The sequence below is a fragment of the Canis lupus genome, chromosome 27 (assembly GCF_003254725.2).
Source record: "Canis lupus dingo isolate Sandy chromosome 27, ASM325472v2, whole genome shotgun sequence".
Lineage (NCBI taxonomy): Eukaryota > Metazoa > Chordata > Mammalia > Carnivora > Canidae > Canis > Canis lupus.
Genome location: NC_064269.1, coordinates 5,324,834 through 5,342,684, shown reverse-complemented (window position 1 = coordinate 5,342,684; position 17,851 = coordinate 5,324,834). Strand labels below are relative to the sequence as shown.

At 55.4% G+C, this 17,851-nt stretch overlaps 1 protein-coding gene across 8 annotated transcripts; it reads left to right on the top strand.

Moving 5' to 3' along the window:
- The first annotated feature begins 3,052 nt into the window (after positions 1–3,052).
- Positions 3,053–16,754, top strand: PRPH (peripherin). 8 transcript variants are annotated; one of them, XM_049102842.1, is made up of 14 exons: positions 3,053–3,504; positions 6,015–6,322; positions 6,982–7,064; positions 10,658–10,822; positions 11,407–12,117; positions 12,856–13,817; positions 14,191–14,251; positions 14,451–14,546; positions 14,942–15,109; positions 15,200–15,325; positions 15,401–15,621; positions 15,727–15,776; positions 16,018–16,097; positions 16,337–16,754. In XM_049102842.1, exons 6-14 carry the CDS (start codon positions 13,276–13,278, stop codon positions 16,403–16,405), a joined length of 1,413 nt encoding a protein of 470 aa, XP_048958799.1. In that variant the 5' UTR covers positions 3,053–3,504; positions 6,015–6,322; positions 6,982–7,064; positions 10,658–10,822; positions 11,407–12,117; positions 12,856–13,275; the 3' UTR covers positions 16,406–16,754. The 8 variants fall into 8 exon arrangements, with proteins under 8 accessions (XP_048958799.1, XP_048958798.1, XP_048958797.1 ...); XM_049102841.1 differs by having other exon boundaries at positions 11,407–12,754; XM_049102840.1 differs by adding an exon at positions 7,877–8,044 and having other exon boundaries at positions 11,407–13,817.
- Positions 16,755–17,851: the final 1,097 nt, after the last annotated feature.

Sequence of the window (17,851 nt, the reverse complement as noted above, 5' to 3'; positions counted from 1 at the left end):
GATGCTGCTGAGGCTTGATGGGGATAAATGGAGAAAGGCTAGGAGTATGCAGGCTTCAAGATTGGCTGGGGCCCCAGATTCTGGCTATGTGGACAGAGGGCTTCGGCTGCCCTCATCTGACCTGAACAGAGGAGCAATCTGCTCCTGCTCCAGCCAGGCCGCTGGCCACTGAGGCCCCAGTAGTGGGCTTAGGCCTGGCTGCTTTGTGCTAGTGTGATGAGACAATGGCCAGCAGGGACGTGTGTGGGCTGTCTACTTCTTGTTCCGTGTTTGGGAAGCAGCTGCAAAGGCCTCTGCTCCAGTGGGAATCTGTCAAACGGCCCAGTGTTGGTCCAGAGGCAGCCAGGTGGGTTCGAGCTCAGAGAGACCCTGTCTTAGACCTCCGCCTTCTGGAAGATGTGTGGCGACTCCGAGTGGGGCTGTGAGAGACAGGGGAGGTCCTGCCGGGGTAGGAGTGTTTCATGACCTTCACAGCACCCTTCCAGGTGGTGATGTTATCCTCGTCTCCACAGCTCAGGCAGTTGAAACTCAGCTTAAGTATCTAGCCAGGATCCCTGGGTGGCGCAGCGGTTTGGTGCCTGCCTTTGGCCTAGGGTGCGATCCTGGAGACCCGGGATCGAGTCCCACATCGGGCTCCCGGTGCATGGAGCCTGCTTCTCCCTCTGCCTGTGTCTCTGCGCCTCTCTCTCTCTCTCTCTCTCTCTCATTCTGTGACTATCATAAATAAATAAAAATTAAAAAAAAAAAAGTATCTAGCCTAAGGCTACAGAACAAGTGGCCAACCTAAAATTTGACCCCCTGACTCCAAAGCCTTCTCTGCTGAGTAGTCTCCCAGGGGGGATCAGGGCCACATCTTGGGTCATGTGAGGCCTGAGGCCCACCAGAGGCCAGCCCTCGCTCGGAGCATTGGACAGAGCCACGGCTCTCAATTGTCAGATCACCTTCTAGGAGCCCTGTTCCCCGGGCCCAGTGGCAGCGTGACTATCCGCAATGCCAAGGCCAGCCCGTTCCCACTCTCCAGGCTACAGCTTCTCTGGCGAAGGGGCTTTTTTTGGTCGAGGCCTCTCTCTGAACTCAGTGAATCCATCCTCAGATCGTGGACATACAGTGTCCTTTCAGCCTAGCTGCTACCCCCTGGCGAGACTCCTGCTGACAAGACACCAGCCGCCGTGCAGAGGGGACAGCTCCCACCCAGAGCGCCGGGGCCCGGTGGCCAGCTCTTGGCAGCCAAGGCCACAAGGTGAGGCTGGCAGAGACGACCCGGGCTGATGGCTCCTGGAACCCAGAGCCACGGCAGCCGTCGGGGACACAGGGCACACGAGGTGAAGGAAATCTAGACCCAGTGCGTTGGGGTGAAGAAGCCTCCCCTCTCCCCGCCATGGAGGAAGTCCTCTTTGCCACATCTCACTAGCCTGCCACTGTCCCATTCATTCAAGAGCCTGGTGTCTGAGTTTGTCAGTCCTGAGCAGGTTCTGGGGAAACGGTTTCCCCTCCTCTACCGCTCCCCTGAGTCTGCAGCCGGAGAGAACGCAGCAGCGGCGCGGCCCTTGGGAGAGGCAGGTCCCCTGGAGCCAGAACGCAGGGAATGCTTTGAAACACCTGTCTCACCACCAGAAGGTTTCTTTTACATTCTCTTTTTAAAATGAGAACAGACTATAAAGCTGTCCTCACGACACGAGAGTTTTGTCTATATTCGCACATTAGTTTAATTCCCCGAGGGTGAGTAGGTGGGTGTAAATTCAGTGTCATTGCTGTCACCCTTCACCCCCCTGCCCACACTCTGCTCTTCTCAAACATCTCGTTTGGCTCACAGGAGATGTCTAGCCTGACAGTAAACTAATACTAAAATGCCCTTGGCAAAGGTAATCACATCCAATTATACTGTTATAACAGTCATTTCCGTTTTTAAGTATTTTCAATGAACCTAATTGGTACAAGTCACTGTGCTGGGTACTGGAGGGATTATATTTAGCTTTCTTGTCTCACCCCACCTGCACTGTGGAGACAGATCACATAGACACAACCCTAATTCAAGGTAGTACATGTCCCATGTCTGAAGAGATTATCACATGTGGCAGCCACCAGTGCACAGCCACCCCAAAGCCATCCCAGCTGGTGGTTTTACCTGCCAACACAGCCTGGTTGTGTGCAGGTGTTGGGCACCCGTGGGCATCAGGGGACCTGGGCCACTCCACCACCGGGGTGAATCTTAGGCCAAGCTGATGAAGGTGATGCCAGTTCTCTTGCCAGGGACTGGGTCAGGAGCCAGCACGTGATGGAGTTACGGAAATGAGAGGTGAGGTAATGTCTGCTGGGTGTGGGGTTGGGGGGAAGATGTTCTTAGGAAAATTTCCTTGCTCTTGAAAAGGAATGCACGGAAAAGATTTTCTGTCTTGGCTGTACTTGGATGTTGTTGTGTGAGCACATGATGCCTGATGGTGCTGCAGTCATCTTATGACCACAAGGGGACGGACAAGAGGACAAAAGCTAACACTGAGTGTGACAGAGCAGAAAGGGGAAAGGAACCTGGATCCTTGATGGGAAGTAGCTAGCCGTGAAGCTCCTCTGCCTCTTGTTTTTTCTTTATATGAGATTTAAAATCCCCTTACTGTTTGGGACATTTTGAGTTGGGTCTTCTGTTGCTTCCTGACAAAAGCATGCTCACGAATATAACAGGGCACCTCATGCAGGACTCCTGGCTGGCTCGGGGCGGGGGGTAGGGGGTGGGGGCATGGGACTCGATCTCGGGGTTATGAGTTTGAGCCCCACCCATGTTTTTGAGTATGGAGCCTACTTAAAATAAAAATTTTAAAGCCTTACACAATAGTTCATAGAAACTTTTGGTGGGATGTCTGGGGGGTTCAGCGGTTGGGCGCCTGCCTTCGGCTCAGGTGGTGATCCCGGGATCTGGGATCGAGTCCCACGTCTGACTCCCTGCGTGGAACCTGCTTCTCCCTCTGCCTGTGTCTCTGCCTCCCTCTGTGTGTGTGTGTGTGTGTCTCTCATGAATAAATAAATAAATCTTTAAAAAAAAAGAAACTTATGGTAAAATAATAAGAAGAATATTAAGATCCTTTTAAATGTGTATATCCTCTTTTCCAGTGCAAACATAGCCCTGGGATAACAAAGATTCTATGCCCCCTTCCTTCCGTCAGCTTTTGCCTTCCTCTGCCTGCAGTTCCTGGTCAACCACACTGATCTGCTTCTTCCTTTCAGTCTTTCCAGGAGACTTGGCTGAACTTAAATCATAAACTGAAAGCACACGGAGAACATCTGCAGGTTCGAAAAAAATGTGCCTTCGTCCCTTTCACAGGGACCTTGAATGGCACCTGATTTGTTGGTGGTGTTGAAGAGCAAGGAGGCCGGGTCTGGATGAGTCAGCCGCCCCCAGGAAGCCCAGCCAGAGGATTCTGACCCCGGGGCAGTCCCAAATCTTCCAGAGCCTAAGGAGCTTTGAACATGACTCCTGAGACAAGAACCAAACCGGATTCTGAGGGCTCCAGGGTATGAATTGGGGTCACTCCACTGGTTGTTTCCCTGTGTGGAGGCCCTTTGGTCCTTGAGAGGAAAAAGCCTGTGAGGTTCTCTCTCCTTCTCTGACCCACTTGGTTTCCCCTATTTTTTTTTTTTAATTTATTTATTCATGAGAGACACAGAGAGAGGCAGAGACACAGGCAGAGGGAGAAGCAGGCTCCCTCAGGGGAGCTCATTGTGGGACTCCATCCTGGGACCCCGGGATCACGCCCTAAGCCGAAGGCAGATGCTCAAACACTGAGCCACCCAGGTGCCTCAGTTTCCCCTATTCTTTCTCCCTTCTCCCCTCTCTACTCCACCCCTCATCTCTGCTCTTCACTTCCACTTCTCCCTTCCTTCTTTCTCCCACTGGTCACCCCTTTCCCCACTTCTAGTTCCCCACCCGCCTCCCCTCCAGCCAAGCATCTGCAGTGTGCTGCAGAGAGAATTCACCTGGGGAGGCACAAAAGTGCTTCTGCTTCCTCTTCCTCCTCTTCTTCCTTTTTATGTGCAAGTAATATTTTATTCCTTCCTCTGGTTGCTAGTAACATTGGACATTTTTTGGTGGACGTTCATCTTGCCACACTGTGTGAGAACTTCTAAGACACCGATGGTGGCCCTCCCTGGCTGGGAGCTGATGCACGGGCTCCCCAAGCGGTTGGGCCCAGCGGTTAGAGGAGTGGCTGCGTGGCCTGCAGGCGGAGGGCGGGCAGGGCAGTCTGTAGGGTATCCCACTCTTTGAACTTGGCTGTTCAGCTGTCAGCAGGCCTCTCCCCACGGGAGGTAGGATGAGATAGATGGCCGAGTCATGACTGCAGACAAGAGCATCTTCTTTAGGAAAGTGGGGGAGGAGCACTTGGTGTCCCAGAGTTTCCCACCTGCTGGAAACTTCTGCAGTATCAGACTAAAGGGCTCAGAGAAATTGGAGGGAGGGAGGGAGTCTGCTGGGTGGGCCAGCATAAAGTCTATACCTCCTCTGAGGCAATCTGAATAAACAGAGAGTTGGGGTTTAGGGAGGAAATCACTGCCCTCCTTGGACTCCCTGTGGTCTACTCTGAAAATGGACCCTTCAACCACAGATGAGATCACATGCATGATCCAGCTCTGGTCCCATCCCAAGACAAGTTGCCCCTGCTGTCCCCCCGCCCCCCGCCCCCTTCCCCTGTCTGCATAGAGACTGCCGCTCCTTCTTATCCAGAGGATCTTGGCACATCACCCTGTGAAGGAAGCGCTTAAAGCTCTTGGGAAGCAGTGCTCTGAGACCCACCATGATCTTTAATAAATGTTTCTTTTATTCCCCGAGTCCCCTACTCAACAAGCTGTATGCGTGGGAAAAATCCCAGAGATCATTTAACCCAACCCCTTGCTTTGAACCAATGTGGAAAGCATGGCCCAGTGGCTGGCCCAGGCCTGAGAGCAGGTTTCTAGATTTGTGGCGTGGTGCTCTTTGCTTGCAACATGAGCCATCTTGAGTGTAAACCCCTCTGCCTAGCTTTCCTACCCTCCATAAATCGGTCCCAACTACACAGGATGCCCACAGTTTACCACAAACCTCTTTGGCCCTAGCCTCACTAAGGTGCTGTTGTTCTCTATCATGTTCCCTAGAGTTGAGCCGCATTCAAATCCCAGTCATCCCTGAAGGCCTTAGGATCAACTCAGCACAGAATGTTTTTCCTGATTGTGTTGTTGGACCAGAGCATCAGACTTGTTCAAGACTATAGGCTCATTATCAGCTGGCCCAGAAGAACCCCCACTATGACCTCCTTCATCCTTTCACATGGGGTGGCCATGCTTCCTCCCCGGGCAGGGACCTACCGGCCAGGGAATGACCTACCAGTTGTAAACTCACTGGAAGGAGGCATTGAGTCCCTGGGGGAGCTGCTAGGAAATGGGGTGTGTTCAAGAAACCCCATGCACCCACATTTGACTGACAAGGCCAACTCCATGTGGAGACCATAGGCTGAGGGGAGGGAAGTTTCTGCTCCAGGGTCTCTCTAAATGTGGAAAGCACATCCTCTGTCTTGAGAGTGAGAAGAAGCTCTCATCAGGCACAGTCTCTTATGAGAGACCTGCAGAATCCAGTGGAGGCCAAGGTGAGAGGGCCAGTTTCCATTCTGATAACTGGTGTGACTAACTCTGCAACTGCTCCTTCTTGGTCTCACTCACCCAGTAGCCAGAGCCTCTGCCTTCTACCACAATAGTGTCCAAGACAGTGGGACTGGCCTAGAAAGAAGGTCTAGGATGGGACGTCTGGACACTTCGCTCCTAAAGGTGTTCCTGTGGGCACTTGCTAAGAATAAGAACAATCCCTTACACAACCAGATTCCCATCTTCACACCCAAAAAGAGAATAATCATTACATATAATATAATACACAGATTATTCCATTAGCGCTTTTTCCACCCCTTCAAATCTGGGATCCAATCTAGGTTTGTACACTGCATTTAGTTGTTTTATATATGTGTCTTGGTCTCTCTCTCTCTCTCTTTTTTTTGGTCTAGAACAATCTCCCACTGAGGTGGGCCCACCAAAAAGATATGTCGACATCCGGGAACCTGTGAATGTGACTTTATTTGGAAGAAGGGCCTTTGCAAGAGGTAGTTAAGGATCTTGAGATTATCCTGAATTAACTGGGTCCCCAAATCCAATGACAAATTCTGTATAAAGAAAAGAGAAGATGTAGACACAGAGGAGAAGGCCATGTGAAGGCAGAGGCAGAGATTGGAGATGCAGCCATAAACCAAGGAACACGAGGAGCCACCGGAAACTGGAAGAGGCAAGGAAGGATTCTCCCCTAGAGCCTTTGGAGGTACAGCCCTGTCCCCCATCTTGATTTTGGACTCCCAGCCTCCGAGACTCTGAGAATGAATTTCTATTGTGTTAAGCCACCAAGTTTGTGGTGATTTCTTTTGACAACCCTAGGAAATTAACATGCCCACCTTTAATAAAAATGACACTGACTTTTTAAGGAGTCGAGGAATTGTTCTATAGGATGACCCAATTCTAAAATTGTTTTCAGAATGACCTTTTAAAATCATAAATCACATCAAGTCATTCCCCTGCTTAAAACCCTCCGGCAGCTTTTCATTGCATTAAAATAAAATAAGCTATAAACTCTTTATTCTGATTTACAAAGCCGTGCGTGCCCTGACTCCTTCGCACGCCTCCAACCTCGCCTTTCCTCTCTCTTCCTCACCCACCCTCTCCAGCCTCACTGACGTTTCTCTAATTCCTCAAACATGCCAAGTTCATCCCAGCCTTACCCCTGTGCTCCGGCTCTTCCCTCTGCCCGGGTGACAACCAAATACAATCCTTTATCTTTGATCCCAGATTGGGGGAAAGAGCTAGGAAGGACATTATTGGGACAATTGAGGGAATTCTAATAGAACTAGTAGATAATAGTGTTCTATCAATGTTAAATTTCTTGACTGGGTTAATAGTACTGGAAGAAAGTGTCTTTGTTCTTAGGAGAGGCATGCTGAAGGACGTGGGGTGAAATATGATGTCTGAAACTTACTTTCGAAGGAAAGGTGGCAAAATATTGACAACTGGTAAGTCCCGGAGAAGGGCATATCGGTGTTTATAGCAGCCTTCTTTCAACTCTGTGTTTGAAACTCTTTAAAATAAAATGGGGGAGGGCAGCAGCCCGGGTGGCTCAGCGGTTTAGCACCACCTTCGGGTCAGGGCCTGGTCCTGGAGACATGGGATCAAGTCCCGCATTGGGCTCCCTGCATGGAGCCTGCTTCTCCCTCTGCCTGTGTCTCTGTCTCTCTGTCTCTCTCTCTCATGAATAAATAAATAAAATCTTAAAAATAAAAAAAATTAAAAATGGGGGAAAGATGGACAATCTAAAGAAAAAAACTTAATCCAGGAATAGTCAAATTTTCATGTGCATTAAAAATCACGTAGGAAGTTTGTTAAAATGCAGATTCTAGAGGTTCAGAAGAGCTGGGTAGGGAACTGGAATCCACTCTTCAAAAGGCCCCAGGGACTAGGTCAAGGCCTCAGGCCACACCGTGAGAAGGAAAAGTAACTCGCATTCCATGCTCCATAGCTGCTCTCCTGTTCTCCAGCTGAGGGGTAGCTGGTTGGAAAGGTCAGGAAGGCAGATTGTGAACACTGTGGGGCAGGCCTGGAGATTGTGAACATAGTAGGAGGTGAGGAGGCTGGGGACGGTGCTTGAAGGCAGAGAACAGATTTGGCCCTGCTTCCCTGGTCTTTTGCTTACAGGTGGGAGCTGCCGGGGCAGTACAGGGGAAGCTCCTAGACACCACGCGAAGGGATGGAATCAGGGCTCTGACCCCCTAATACCAGTGTTGCTATTCTATTTTACACACCCTTATGAAATTATTCTCTGTTTCAGAAAGAAGGTCCAATAATGGTGAATTCCCCAAATTGCAATGTTCCGTGAACCTGGAGTCTTAGGTGTATTGACTGCCGATGTCATTCTAGCTTCTGACCAGAAGGTGGCAGCAACACATCTCTCTTTATTTTCCAGACCATTTACCGCGGGAAAGATTTTTTTTTTCAGGTGCCTCAGAGTTCCCTTTAGTTTAAGCAACACTTTTTAAATTTTTATTTATTTATTTTTTTAAGCAACACTTATTTGACCTAGATCCTATGCTAAACTCCACAGACACAAAGGTGACTAAGACCTGATCCCTGACCTCAAAGATCATATTGTTGGGGACAGGGGAGTCACATATAAACAGATTAGTGTGGGATCCCTGGGTGGCTCAATGGTTGAGCATCTGCCTTTGGCCCAGGGCATGATCCTGGGGTCCTGGGATCGAGTCCCACATCAGGCTCCCTGCATGGAGCCTGCTTCTCCCTCTGCCTGTATCTCTGCCTCTCTCCCTGTGTCTCTCATGAATAAATAAAGTCTTTTTTAAAAATACAAAAAAATAAACAAAAACAGATTAGTGGTAGTTTACTAGCTGCGTGACCTTGAGCAAGTTGCTTAACCCCTCTGGGCCTCAGTTTTTTCAACTACACAATGGACTCATAAAAGTACCTATGACCTATGTTGTAAGGGTGATTATAAGGATTAAAAATGATAATGTGTGTAAAATTCCACATAGGAAATGTTAGCTATTACTGTACAATACAGTGAGAAAAGTGATGGAGTGGAGAAGATACCCAGAGTGCTTCCTAACTGGGAGGAGTGGAGCCCCCAGATGGAGATAATGGGGAAGGGATTCCACTCTGGTGCAGCCAGTCTGTCAGTGGGGAGCCTGTGGCTGGGCCAGCCTGGGACAGAACCCACCTTGAGAAGTGTGGAGCTGGAATCCTCCTGGCTGAGGCTCATCTTGGCTCCTACAGGCTCAGAGCCCAGACCATCAGCAGGGCCTGACCAACCAGGGCGTGCCTTTGTGCAGAGGGAGCCACTGTTAGCTTGCTGTGCACCCTCAGACAGGCAACTTCATCCCTCTGACCCTCGAGTTTGACCTAAGTAATGGGGAAATGAGACACAGAATCGAGGGATGGTGCCGAGTGCCACATCTGGGACACTGCGGAGAGTCGGCTGCATAGGCAGCGGTGCAGGGGCAGCAGGACTTGGAGCTAGGGGCGTCAAGAGGAAGCACTAGGAAGGCAAAGAGATCTTGAGGATGACATTGGACTTCCCCCAGCATGTGGATGGAGGTCGAGCCAATCCTAGACCTCTAAAGGGCAGGGGGACACCAGTTGACACTTGTTACAAGTATTTAGGGTTATGGCATTGCTCGTCTGTGTCTCAGTTTCCTCTCTGTCACATGGCAGGGGAAGAAGGCCAGCAATAGTACTCAGCGCCTACTACGAGATCATGACATGCAAATTTGATATCACTTAGATGTCACAACACCCAGGGAGGGAAGTTTCATTATCCCTATTTTACAGATGAAGAAACCGAAGCTCAGAGAGGACAAGTAAGTTGCCCAGGATCACACAGCTTGTAAGTGCCTGGGCTAGGGGCCCTGATCTCTTCTCCCATGGCCCTTTCCCTCGTTCGACTTTAGCCTCCCTTAAAAACGCCCTGGAAATCTTATCATCCATAAACACCCAGCTCCAGAATCACAAACCCATGCATCTCACTCTCTTAAAACAACTTCCTACCCTCTTGGGGCCTCTTTCAATCCCTCTGGACTAGGACTGTTCTTTGGCCTTGCCTGGAAGGCCAGCCACAGACCTCATCACTCTCCCAATCTCCCACCCTCTCTTGCCCACACGCCCCTTCCTCATGCAGCTTTGAGTCCATGGCCTGTCATTCAGTAGCACTCTCGCCAGTAACCTAAACTTCATTGCTCACCTTCCTTGCAAACCTCTGAATGCATCTCACTGTCATTTCTCTCCAAGCCTTCACCAGAGCATTTGGGGGGGGGGGACATGTAATAATAATCCTGGCTAATATTTATACAGCATATATTATGTGCCAAGCCCTAAGGGGTTGAGGGGTTAACTCAGTTAATCCTCCAATATGACGAGGTAAGTACAATCCTTATTGCCCCATTTATGGATAAAGAAAATGGAGTGAACAGAGGTGCAATCACTCACTCAAATCCCAAAGCACACAGCTGAGTAAATTGAGGAGCCATGCTCAAACCCAGGCCGTCTATCCCGAGTCCTCGTCTTTTTTTTTTTTTTAATTTAAAAAAATATTTATTTATTCATGAGAGACAGAGAGAGAGACAGAGAGAGAGAGGCAGAGACACAGTCCTCGTCTTTTTTTTTTTTTTAATTTAAAAAAATATTTATTTATTCATGAGAGACAGAGAGAGAGACAGAGAGAGAGAGGCAGAGACACAGGCAGAGGGAGAAGCAGGCTCCATGCAGGGAGCCCGACGTGGGACTCGATCCCGGGACTCCAGGATCACACCCTGGGCAGAAGCCAGACGCTCAACCGCTGAGCCACCCAGGCATCCCCCGAGTCCTTGTCTTAAATCGGTACATTGAGGAAAGATCAGCTAGGCGGTACTTGGCTCCTTCCACCCTACGTCCAGAGCTGCTCTCAGCCGGGAGTTGGGGACAATCCAAAAGGAGTTCAGGTCCTCACTGCATTCCGCAGCTGACACCATCACTTGGGAGATCAATAATGTTAATGGTAAAACTAACTTACACTTCAGCCATTATCCTGTGTGTCCTAAGTGTTTACCCCTCCCACCAACAGTATGAGGTAGAAGGTACAATTATCCACGTTTTCCTGGGGGTCATAGAAGAACCCTGGAACAAGCCTAAATTCGTACAACACAGAATGTTGGAGTCAGACGGACAGCTGTGACCCTCTCCTACCTTTCTTCTGGCCTCAAGATCTCCCAGGCCCGGCTCTTTCTGGGTAAGGGGGAGGAATCTCCTCTGACTTGCTAGCGGGCCTGGTTCCCCCACCCCAGCCCCCGGCCTTACCCCCCAGAGCTCTGCAGAGGACGCCCAGGTCCCCTCTCCTCTGTGGCACCTGGTGATGAGCTGGGAGCTTCAGCAGTGAAGGGGAGGGAGGTCCACCTGGTGCCGCCTGAGCACCGCCCAAGGGGCCTCTATGCTACTCTCGAAGGCCCAGATCTGCCAGCAGCTCCCTAAAAAGACAGAGCCTGGGAAGGACCAGCTCGGACTCCCCGTTTGCTCCCCGTGGATAGCAGACCGGGGCAGGGCAGGCCCGAGGCTGGGGTCCAGGGGCTCCAGGCCAGGGGCAGCTGAGCCTAGGGCTGTGGCAGGGAGCACCAAAGCTTCCCCAGCATCCCCTCCACTCCCATCCCCACCCCCCACATGCACACAGATACACACAGCTGCCAAGCCCCTACCCCCAGCCTGGGCTGCACCCTACCCCTCTCCACTCCTACAAGTCAGGGGGACAGGCCCAGGTTGAACCATCCTGTCCCCTCTCTCCCATCCTCCCTCTTCCCATTCCCCTGGCAACCAAACCAGACCCATCAAGGAGAAGGACCTGGCAGCTGTGCAGGGAGAGACTAATGGCCCGGAAGGAAGGAGGGGCCTGGAGCGAGAAGGAAGGCGGTAGGGATGTGAGCAGGCGGGCGTTGGCCCATCTCGGAGGACGCACAAAGGAGGGGAGGCTCCTCAGCCCTGCAATGCTGAGGAGCTGGCTGGCCAAGGAGCCGCCCTCCTCACCCCCTCACCCAGAGATCCAGCCTGGAGTCCCAAACCTGCCTCCCCAGATGCCCCACTCTTGTCCTCAGGGCCTGAGGTGGACCTGCCCGTGCTGGAAAGCCCTGGAGTCCCGGCAGCAGCAGCAGCCCCATGGCTCCTGGCAAACCCAGCAGGCCTCAGCACCCCGGCTCCTGCAGACCATCTGAGCTGCCTCTGTCCTCTCCGGGGCAGCCTGTGCCTCAGTTCTGGAAGCCGCAGACATGCAAAGGCCAGACATCAGCCTTCCCGATAACTGGGGCGGGGGAGGGCAGGAAGGGACGTGTGACTGTGAGTGTGATGTGTGTGCACATAGGTAATGGGGTGCTATGACGCACATGCATCCGTTTGTGTGCACAGGCTTGTGGATCTGCTTTGGGGCCTTCTCTCTCTTCTTTTCAGTCCCTGGACCAGTCGCGATGGGCACTTTCTCTTTCTGCATCTCTTCCCCATCCAGCCCCACCCCTCCCTGGGACCTGCAGCTCCTCCATACTGGTAACTGGTCCCTGCCAGTCCGTTCATCTCTCAGCCTTGGCAGCGGCTGCAGCCCCTCAGCCCCCTCCCCTTCCCACCTCAGGAATTGCTGTGCTTCCCGTAAGGCCCATGACTGAGCAGCAGTTGGTTGGGGGAAGGGAGAGAGAATCCAGTAAAGCCAGACGGCGTACAACTGGCTCATTCAGCTCAGCCTCTGGCAGGGCTCAGACCCTCCTGGGAGGGACCCGAGTGGGGTCCAGCCCCCCTCGGCCCCCTCTGCCGTGCCCACCCTGCTGGGGCCTGCTTGGATCGGGTTTGGAAGCTGTGTCTTTAAGGCTGAGACATCAGCAGGCAACCCCCTGGCCCAGTGTCCAGAGGAGGGGGAGGGGGAATGGCCAGTCCATTAGCGGAGGAGCTGGCGCCAGGCAGCAGACCTCCACAGGGCCCTGGGGATTACGGAGGGACCAGCCTTCCCCCACCCCCCTTGGCTCCCTCTGCCCTCGTGTCCCTCCATTTCTCCCCGGGTGTGGTAACAGAGGGGTAGCTGATAGCAGGTAGAAGCTGGGCCCAGCCCTTCAGGGGACAAGTAGAGGCACAGGCCCTGGGGCCTAGGCCAGGCCAACTCTCCATCCAGCGGGGCCACCTCCTCACCGCTCAGGTGCCGGCAGCCTGCCCTTTAACCTCTGTCCTCCTTTGCCCCTATCCTTTTTTTTTTTCTTACTGAGATACAACTGACCACACATTCTACACTAATTGCAGGTGGACAGTGTAATGATTCTACATTTGCGCATCTCCGACCTCTAACAGCTCTTGCAGGCAGGAACCCGGCTCCGTCAGGCTCTCCCGCCCCACGCTCCAGCTCTAGACGCTGATGCTGGAAGGTGCCGACCCCCAGCCCGCCTGCCGGTGGCCGGTGGTCGCGGGGCCTGCTTCCTTCCCGCCCGCAGCAGGGGAACGGAGGAGGCCGGGCGCCAGCGCCGGGAGCCAGGGTGCGGCTCTCCCGCGGCTCCGCAGGGGTGGGGCGTCCCCCTGCCCACGGAGACCCGCCGTCAGGCCAGTGGGAGGAGCTGCCCGGGCCCCCCCGAGCCCGCAGGCCTATAAAGCCGCCTCGCCCCGGGCTGCGGCTCCTTCCCTGCTCCCCACCAGCCTTGCCCGCGGTGACTGCCCGGCCTCGCCGCCATGAGCCACCCGTCGGGCCTCCGGGCCGGCGTCAGTGCCACCTCCTACCGCCGCACCTTCGGGCCTCCGCCCTCGCTGTCCCCCGGGGCCTTCTCCTACGCGTCCAGCTCCCGCTTCTCGAGCAGCCGCCTGCTGGGCTCGGCGTCCCCCGGCTCCTCCGTGCGCCTGGGCAGCTTCCGCGGGCCCCGGGCCGGCGCGGGCGCCCTCCTGCGCCTGCCCTCGGAGCGCCTCGACTTCTCCATGGCCGAGGCCCTCAACCAGGAGTTCCTGGCCACGCGCAGCAACGAGAAGCAGGAGCTGCAGGAGCTCAACGACCGCTTCGCCAACTTCATCGAGAAGGTGCGCTTCCTGGAGCAGCAGAACGCGGCCCTGCGCGGGGAGCTGAGCCAGGCCCGGGGCCAGGAGCCGGCGCGCGCCGACCAGCTGTGCCAGCAGGAGCTGCGGGAGCTGCGCAGGGAGCTGGAGCTGCTGGGCCGCGAGCGCGACCGGGTGCAGGTGGAGCGCGACGGGCTGGCGGAGGACCTGGCGGCGCTCAAGCAGAGGTCAGGGGCAGGGCCGGCCTGCGGCCGTCGAGGCGGCTGCTGCTCGCCCCGCTCGCTTCCCCCCCTGCCGCCCAGGGAGGGGCGCCCGCGGCCACCCGGGCGCGTGCGGGCAGCAAGGTGGCCCGCGGGCTCTGCGCGCCCCCCGCGCCCCGCGGACTCCCCGGGGAGGGAGGGAGGGGGGGTGTTATGGGTCTGCCCGGTGCATCCAGGGCTCCCATCTCCGCTCCCAGCCCTTTAGGGAGAGGGTGGGCCGGGGCCTCGGGCAGCTCCCGGGGTCCTGGACACTAGCAGCCTCTGCCCTAGCCCCGGGGGCGCGCGGGCTGCCGGCTGCGCGGGGACCCTGCGGCCCAGCCGCCCCCATTCTTCCTGCCAGGCTGGAGGAGGAGACGCGCAAGCGGGAGGATGCGGAGCACAACCTCGTGCTCTTCCGCAAGGTGAGCGCGGGCCCCGAGTCGGCGGTCTCCCCGCTTCTACCCCGCCTTTGCATCTGGGGAGGCCTGTGCAGGCGCCAGGAGGCGACCAGAAGCCTCCAGAGACTGGCAGGCAGGGCCTGGCCCTTCCTGGCCCTTCCTGGCCCTGAGCAGCCCCTCCCTGCTCTTGAACCCCCTCTCCCCCAACTGCCACCCCCTTAAGGACGTGGACGACGCCACCCTGTCCCGCCTGGAATTAGAGCGCAAGATTGAGTCCCTGATGGACGAGATTGAGTTCCTCAAGAAGCTACATGAGGAGGTAGGTGGACTCGAGGGTCGGGGAGCCTTCAAAGGCTGCAGGTGGTCTCGCTGGCGCCGGAAGGCGGGCGCCGGAGAAGCCTGGCGCGGGGAGCCGAGGACTCGGCCTGGGGAAGAGCAGGGACACTCGCGGTGTAGACGGCGTAGACGCAGCCCCTCTACAGGTGGTTTGACTCCCACCCCTGCGCCACCTGGTGGCGCGCCGCGGAGCTGCACCCCTTAACTTGGCCGCCGGCTTGGGGCGTACGCGGGCGCCGGCCGCGCAGTCCTACGCGCGCTGCACTCCCCGGCGCCCCCTTCTGCTCACTCGAGAGTTTTCCCTCTTTTCTGAGTGAACCGCGCGGCCCGCGTGGGATCCGCGCGGCAATCTCAGCAACTCGGTGTTCCGGGCGGCAGGAGCTGCGGGACCTGCAGGTGAGCGTGGAGAGCCAGCAGGTGCAGCAGGTCGAGGTGGAGGCCACCGTGAAGCCCGAGCTGACCGCCGCGCTGCGGGACATCCGCGCGCAGTACGAGAGCATCGCGGCGAAGAACCTGCAGGAGGCCGAGGAGTGGTACAAGTCCAAGGTGCGCAGCCCGGCCGGCCCCGGCGAGTGCGGGCCGCGGGGAGGCAAGTCCCCCGGCTCACGGCCCCCCCCCCCGCCTCGCATCCCCCAGTACGCGGACCTGTCCGACGCCGCCAACCGGAACCACGAGGCCCTGCGTCAGGCCAAGCAGGAGATGAACGAGTCCCGACGCCAGATTCAGAGTCTGACGTGCGAGGTGGACGGGCTACGCGGCACCGTGAGTCCCGGGTTCGCGCCCCGGGGGGGGGGGTGGAGGGTGAAGGCTGCCCCGCAGTGACCCCCCTGCCCCCAGAACGAGGCGCTGCTCAGACAGCTGCGGGAGCTGGAGGAGCAGTTTGCCCTGGAGGCCGGCGGGTACCAGGCGGGCGCCGCGAGGCTCGAGGAGGAGCTGCGACAGCTAAAGGAGGAGATGGCCCGGCACCTGCGCGAGTACCAGGAGCTCCTCAACGTCAAGATGGCCCTGGACATCGAGATCGCCACCTACCGCAAGCTGCTGGAGGGCGAGGAGAGCAGGTGGGGGCAGGGCTGCGGGAGGGGGAGGGGCGGGGCCGGTGGGAGGGGTGTTCAGGAGGGCCGCCCGCGCCCGCCCGCGTCGCTGACTGCCTGCCCGGCTCCCAGGATCTCTGTGCCCGTCCACTCCTTCGCGTCCTTAAGTATGAAGACGAGCGGTGAGTCTCCCACGCCCGGCTTCCAACCTGCCTGTCCCCTTGTCCACTTCTGCCCTGACCAGACTCTTGCCGGGGCTCTGCTCAGGGATGGATTCTGTGCATGAGCTACTGAGGCCCGGTCCACACTCGCGCCTGCTCCTCATGCCCTGCCACCCCCTCCCCTCATAGATGAGAGTGAGGGCTTAGAAGGAGAGACACTCCAAGCCTCCTCTCCTCCACCCCCTCATCCCACTCTTTCCAGTGCCTGAGGTGGAGCCTCCGCAGGACAGCCACAGCAGGAAGATGGTTCTGATCAAGACCATTGAGACCCGGGATGGGGAGGTGAGATGGACCACTTGAGCCTGGGGCCCCATCATCGCCCATATTATTTCTGGCTGCAGCTGATTTTAGAGTATTGTGGGTTAGTGGTCTTTGGGGGCGGGAGGGAGACAGGGAGATAGAGATGTGGGTGGATAGTCAGGAGCCTGGGCTGGTTTTGCTGGAGGAGAGGGCATGCCCCAAAGGAGAGGGGAGGAGGGTGGTGCTGAATGGTTTGTGCCCTTCACATGCCTTGCCCCCAGCAGGTGGTGACTGAGTCCCAGAAGGAGCAGCACAGTGACCTGGACAAGTCTTCTACTCACAGCTACTGACCCCATTGGTCTGGTGCTCCCTGACACCGCCCTAGGCCTGCTCCAAGCCCCAGACCCTAACACCAGTACTGAATTAGTCCTCTCTTGCTCTGCATGTGTCCAGGGGATGACGCAAGTCACCCCTTCCCTGGCCTGTGGCCAAGCCCTACCCAGCCAGCAGTAGCTGGCCCTTCCCTCCCTTCCCTGACACATATTTATATATATGACCTGTATGTTCCCCTTATCTCGTCCTAGTAAGAGGCCAGCAATCCCCAGAACAAGTCTACTGCCATTATTACCCCATGACCACTGGAGTGGGCCAGGGTCTGAGTTTCACTTTTGAATCAAATAAAACTGCTGTCAAGAGAAACCCGTCCAGTGCATTTGTGTCTGTGGCCGTGGGGGTGCCTGTGGGGAGGGGGCTCAGCAGTATTTTCCCCTGGTCTCTAGTCATTCCTTTTCTACATCCCATACCTTGGCATCTGTGGCTCCTATCTACCCTTCTTCTAGTTCTACATCTGTTCCTTCTCAACTTCTGTTTGCCAGCTGCAGCCCTGAATGTCCAGATGCCTCCTGAGTATGCCAGAGGTCCCTCAAACTCAACATGTCCAAAACAGAGCTCCTCGTTTCCCTCTCTGCCTGAGGTCAGAGAGGTCATGTTCTTCCTTCAGGGTTCCCTACTCCAGGAAAAGGCACCACTAAGGACTTCTGCTGCCAAATTAGAACACCTCATCTTCTACCTCTTTCTTTTCTTCACCTACCCCCACCACCCAATTCTGTTAATTCTACTTTTTAACTTTTGCAAGTCTGTCAACTTCTCCCCATCCCTGCTGCCACCACCCTAGTCCAGGCCACCATCGTCTTTTGCCTGGGTCACCTTATCTCCCTCAGTGGCCTCTTTCTCCTGGCCTAACCCTGCCACCCACCTAAACCTACCTGACACACTTGACCAGCAAATCATTCTGCTGCCATCACTCCCCACCCTGCTTGAAAATGTCTACTTCTATAATTTCCTCCAACTCTACTCAATACTGCCTTTGCCTTCAAGTCAAAATCCATTTCTGAGTTTGTTTTTTTTTAAAGATTGTATTTATTGACTCATGAGAGACACACAGAGAGAAGCAGAGACACAGGCCGAGGGAGAAGCAGGCTCCATGCAGGGAGCCCAATGCGGGAATTGATCCCAGGACCATGGGATCATGCCCTGAGCTGAAGGCGGCGCTAAACCGCTGAGCCACCTGGGCTGCCCACCATTTTTGAGTTTAAAATGATCTTTTTCCACTCAATTATCATGCTACATGCAGGGAGTAAGCCAGAGTCTCTGCTCTCAAAGAGCTCCCGGTCTGGGGTAGTGGGGAGAGATGCCAAGCAGGTCCTTCCAGTCCTGGGAAGAGCGCTGGGACTGGGAAAGAAGATGACATTGTGGGGACATGAAGAAGAGCATCTAATCCAGCCTTGGAGTAAAGG

What these genes read in the sequence shown, in the direction of transcription:
- PRPH (XM_049102839.1), top strand. Translation starts at nt 13,276, where the DNA reads ATGAGCCACCCGTCGGGCCTCCGGGCCGGCGTCAGTGCCACCTCCTAC. An exon ending in ACCTCGTGCTCTTCCGCAAG is followed by an intron (nt 14,252 to 14,450) that starts GTGAGCGCGGGC and finishes CACCCCCTTAAG; the next exon opens with GACGTGGACGACGCCACCCT. An exon ending in CTGGAGGGCGAGGAGAGCAG is followed by an intron (nt 15,622 to 15,726) that starts GTGGGGGCAGGG and finishes CCCGGCTCCCAG; the next exon opens with GATCTCTGTGCCCGTCCACT.